The sequence below is a fragment of the Pecten maximus genome, chromosome 4 (assembly GCF_902652985.1).
Source record: "Pecten maximus chromosome 4, xPecMax1.1, whole genome shotgun sequence".
Lineage (NCBI taxonomy): Eukaryota > Metazoa > Mollusca > Bivalvia > Pectinida > Pectinidae > Pecten > Pecten maximus.
In genome coordinates this window covers 32,294,307-32,299,212 of record NC_047018.1, presented here as the reverse complement: position 1 = coordinate 32,299,212, position 4,906 = coordinate 32,294,307, and the positions used below count along the sequence as shown (strand labels likewise).

The following is a 4,906-nucleotide window of genomic DNA, read 5'->3' as shown; positions in this document are numbered from 1 at the left end:
TTATTTAATAAAAACAAATATTGGATAATTAATTAAGATGAACTAAATTCTTTTGAATATTATTCAATTAATTATAATTAAAAAAAAAGACACTTTTATCAATTTACATTTGGAAACGATTAACCGTCAAGTTTGAGAATTTCATATTTTGACTCTCAGGATTTTGATTTGACTCTCAGGATTTCAGAGCTGAGGGTCACTGACTCTTGAGATTTTAATCCTACTGGATGCCCTGATCTCAAGGACCTTGTAACATCAACACAAAGCACTATGATAAAAAGTCAAACAGTTTATTGCATAACATTTTAACAAAATTACATACAACTTCCAATTTTTAGTAACATAATAAAGTGTTAACATGTTTTATCAACATTGTCAAGCGTGCTTGACACTACTAGCGACTGTTTTTCCTGTTAGATTATCAAATTTGTATTTAATGACTGACAATATAACTTCTCCATGCCTATGTTTTACACAAATACTTTGTGGGGAGTATAATGGTCAGAATAACACATGCTACAGTGCCACCTACAGAACTTTTACAGAAGCTACTTGTGGTGACAAGACACAATGTAAATTTATGTTACATATTATATTGTCATTGACACTCCCTGTTAACTGATGCAAGACAAAGAACAAACTAACCCTTGAATGCAGCATTTCAATGTAATTCTGTGGCTAAATGGTCAAAGTAATCACAGTATACCTGTTAAATGTTCAAAGTAATCACAGTATACCTATTAAATGTTCAACAAAAGAATACAACATAATACTGACAACGAACTGACATGATGTGGTAATGTAAAGGCTTTGAAGTTTAAATCAAAGATAAAACAGCAGTTTTGAATAAATGGTACTTTAATGACATTTCATCCCATCTTCAGGTCTAAATAGAGTTGAAAATATCAAAATAATCAGTAATGGAATGTCCAAGGTATTTTTTCTTAATTTTTTTTTATCACAAGTCATGCCAACTTATACCTGATCATGATCAAACGACATTGGTGTTACTAACTAGACCTATCCAGATGTACCCCACTTTGTACACTCTAGTCAGTAAAACTAAACAGCTACATAAAAACATCTGAACCAGCTACATCTCCCCCACATGTCTCCGTCACAATAATATATAATGGGATTTTTGAAGAATAAATCCATCACCTGTACTCCCATACTACCAATTGTATTGATATCACTGTCACACTTCAGTAAATACATCACCTGTACTCGGATATTACCCATTGTATCGATATCACTGTCACACTTCAGTAATACATCACCTGTACTCGGATACTACCCATTGTATCTATATCACTGTCACACTTCAGTAAATACATCACCTGTACTCCTATACTACCCATTGTATCAATATCACCGTCACACTTCAGTAATACTCAGATACTAGCCATTCACTAACGATGCAAGTTAATAGTAGTTAATTAGAATTAAAGCATGTTACAAAAATACAAATGACAGCTATACACCAAGGAATTGTCACTCAAATAATATTGTTTAGTATCAAGATAAAGTACTTTATCTACAGTTGTATTTACTAATAACAAAACTAAACTACAGCATATAACAATCTTAAAACTACAGTAACTATATTACTAACTGTACTACCAAGTTCCTTATCTCTGTCATATAAACTACAGTAACTATATTACTAACTGTACTACCAAGTTCCTTATCTCTTTCATATAAACTACATGCAGATTACATTCTCACCAAAAACATTCTAAATAACAAGTCTGTAACAAAATCTGTGCAGGTTGTGGTGCATCAATTGATCCCATTTCACAAGTGTTGGTCCCTCGGTTCCATCGTAATAGACAAAAGTTCCTGATCCACCAGCTAATTAAATTCATGGGTGTACTCTTTTGCCTTACCATTCTGGTCCCGAATGTAGATGCGATGGTTTTTGTTGTGCAGGTTTAGGTCCCCAGGGTACAGATGGATGTCCCTACGCTCTGGTAGTCTCTCAACTTTGCTGGCCTCATGGGCTGGCATTTCTATGGCGATAGTGGCATCAGTACGGCCGGCATCTTCCATGGCTTCCCAATGGTTGCCAGACAAGCCGTCCCAGTTATTGCGGGCAATCTCCCCAGCTGAGCGCTTGGGTCCCAGACGAGTTAGATAGGTACCATCTCCATATACCGCATCACCTCCTCCGCCACGAGACTGTCGGATGACACCATCCCGCAGTATTGCCTCAGCATGTTCCACATTAGTGTGGTGGAAGTAAGTGGTGGGACCTACAATCACAAGATAACAGGTAACCAACAATCTATCTATCAGATATTATTAAATGACAAAAGTCCTAAACTACCATTTATTTTGAACCAAGTACAGGCCTCATTCCCAATTGTGTGTGGAAGTTGGGTATTTTACATGTGTATATGTGTGTGCATAGGCCTATGGAATGTTGTGTAAGTTGTACGAGCTACCGATGATCGAGTCTGTGTGTGAATGACTGAATGTAATCATGAATGGAAGGGATGTATCTGTTTATGGATGATTATTATTATTAATATTACCTTGTTCGAGCTCTGTGTTTATAATATGTGTGTATTGCCGTCGCTGGGACTTGTCGTCTGTCACTCGTGTCGTCCATGTTGTTTATAATTTGTCATGTATGAGAGCGGCTCGTTGATTGGTCGACCAGTAGGGCATCCGAGATTGGCTACCGTATTTACTATAATAAGGTAGCGCACGTGTTTTCGGTAGACGGGCAGTTAGCTATTGCTGAGTCTGTCTCGGCGTCCCTGTTAGCGGTAGTGTGCACATGTTTGCAGGTGGGTGGCTATGTCAATGTCTTAGTCAATGTTTCGTTCTTGTCTCGTACATTGTGTCGTCCTACGGGCCGAGCCAGGCAGCTGAACCCGTTTATATATCTGTCCGTGTTATCCAAAGCGACGGCCTGGTAAGGGCCCGGCTGTATATGTTTAATGTTCTTCCATGTTCAAATAAAACTGTTAAAACTTAATATTGTTGTTCATTATTACTGTAACACATGGAACCCCAGACTAGAACCTGGGTAAAAGTCTGTAACGACTGAGAAGTTGTTCCTACTACATGTGTATATTCTTTTTATCCAACCAAGTCATCAAATTAACTAAATCTTTAAATTATGTGATGACGCGGAAAAATACCTTATTCCTATGAGCTCCATTTGTCTTATAATTTTACATTTTTGTTGCAGATAAAATCCAAAACTGAGCGGAAAAGCACTATTTGCAAACACATGTATGCATTATCATCATCCTCAACGTCAATGACATTTGAAAGACAGGTAACTCTGTGACTTTAAATAGGTTGTTTAATTAAAGGCCTGCATTTATGTATACTTCTGTTAATCCACAGGGGCATGTCTAGTAATATATCAAAAAATAGTCAGATATTTAATATAATACTTTACATGCCCTTTCGGTTAATCTGCAACTTTTTGGTGGTTCAGATTAGCTTGGATTCATGCAGTCAATTGAACACAGTCACACTGTCTGCAAGGACTAGAGAATCACTTGTGTCCATTGAACATGTAAAACTTTTAATGTAGAATATATCCGAAATAGTTCCTGGTATTTTAAGTTTTGAAAATACAACTTTTAATCAAATGACTAAACGTAACAAAGACGGGAAATAAATGGGCATTAGAAATTGAATAGGTACATTAGTATACCATCGGAGTTAATGGTCAGATGAAACAGAGCATTTATGGTCAGTTTGACCACACTCGAAGCTTTATGACAGACGTTATCGCCCGGGGATATTGCTGCACAGCCGTGTATGATACGGCAAAGGCCTACCGACTTCGAACTCAGCAGGTGTCCGCGCGTCAAGCTGACCCATGGTAATGTTCTCGCCTCGATACACGACAACCTGCTACTACCAATGCTAGGCCTAATGCATGATGTATGCCTACATGTACATGTCCATAATATACTTCAGCTACCACAGATTTCTGTCTATAATTTTCTGTTCAGACGCCTAAAAATACGCCCGTTCTTATTGCTAGCGTTATTGGAGTGGTTCATAATCTATAGTGTCTCGCATATAATTTCCTAGTCGAAAATGTCAAGTTAACCATATTGTATTGACGATTGTAATCATAAATTCAAGATAGATCACCATATATATATATATATTACACATCACTGGTGTTGAAGATACAAACATATGTCTTGTTTTTCATTGTTTTTTTTTTGTGCGAGGCGATCCGATCGCCAAAGCATGCTTCGTGCCTTTTTTGACAAACCGCGGGAACAACAGTCAATATATTGAAGTATTGAAACCTCTTCTTTTCTTACAGCTGACAGACGAACTACTAGAAATCTACTTTGCAAACTTTTACCTTTAGGTCTGTCATCCTGGTCAGAGTTTTGTCTGCGGTAATAAGCCATTTTCTTCACCGACTAGCAACTTTTCGTGTGCGACGTGATGACCGCTCCTGCAACAACGTAGAAAGTGGTGGCTCTCGCTAATCACGTGACCACTGTGTGGCAGAGGCTCCAGCGGGGTGATCTCCATTCGGCTGTGGGCGCATACAGGGAAACTATTTTGGCATGCCTGTAAACCAGAGATATTATCACATATGAAGCAGGCCCCGGAAGTTTTCCTCGACATTCCAGATGTTCATATTTACACCACCATACCTGGAACTTAGCTGATAGAGACAATTACGTCCAATAAAAACCGATTCTTATTTTTCCATTAAATTTATAAGTAGAGCACACTGGGGTATTATCGACCACTGGGTATTATCGACCATTTGTCTTATTAAAGCTTGATAAAAGTCGTAAGAAGCGTTGTCTTTTCATTCAATCGCTTCTATCACTCAGAATACTCCCTTCGGAATAACTAGAGGTTTTCCTTAGGTTTCTGAGAGCCTTTAAATTCCTAATGGATG

The 4,906-nt window shown here is 37.8% G+C and overlaps 1 protein-coding gene across 2 annotated transcripts; it reads right to left on the bottom strand.

Moving 5' to 3' along the window:
* Nucleotides 1-276: 276 nt before the first annotated feature.
* Nucleotides 277-4,559, bottom strand: LOC117325855. 2 transcript variants are annotated; one of them, XR_004532387.1, is made up of 3 exons: nt 4,352-4,555; nt 1,680-2,255; nt 277-1,623 (listed from the first exon to the last, which is right to left on the bottom strand). XR_004532387.1 is itself a non-coding variant. In XM_033882352.1 (2 exons), the coding sequence occupies exons 1-2, from the start codon at nt 4,398-4,400 to the stop codon at nt 1,855-1,857; spliced, it is 450 nt and encodes a 149-aa protein (XP_033738243.1). In that variant the 5' UTR covers nt 4,401-4,559; the 3' UTR covers nt 277-1,854. The 2 variants fall into 2 exon arrangements, 1 of the variants encoding a protein (XP_033738243.1); XM_033882352.1 differs by having other exon boundaries at nt 277-2,255; nt 4,352-4,559.
* Nucleotides 4,560-4,906: the final 347 nt, after the last annotated feature.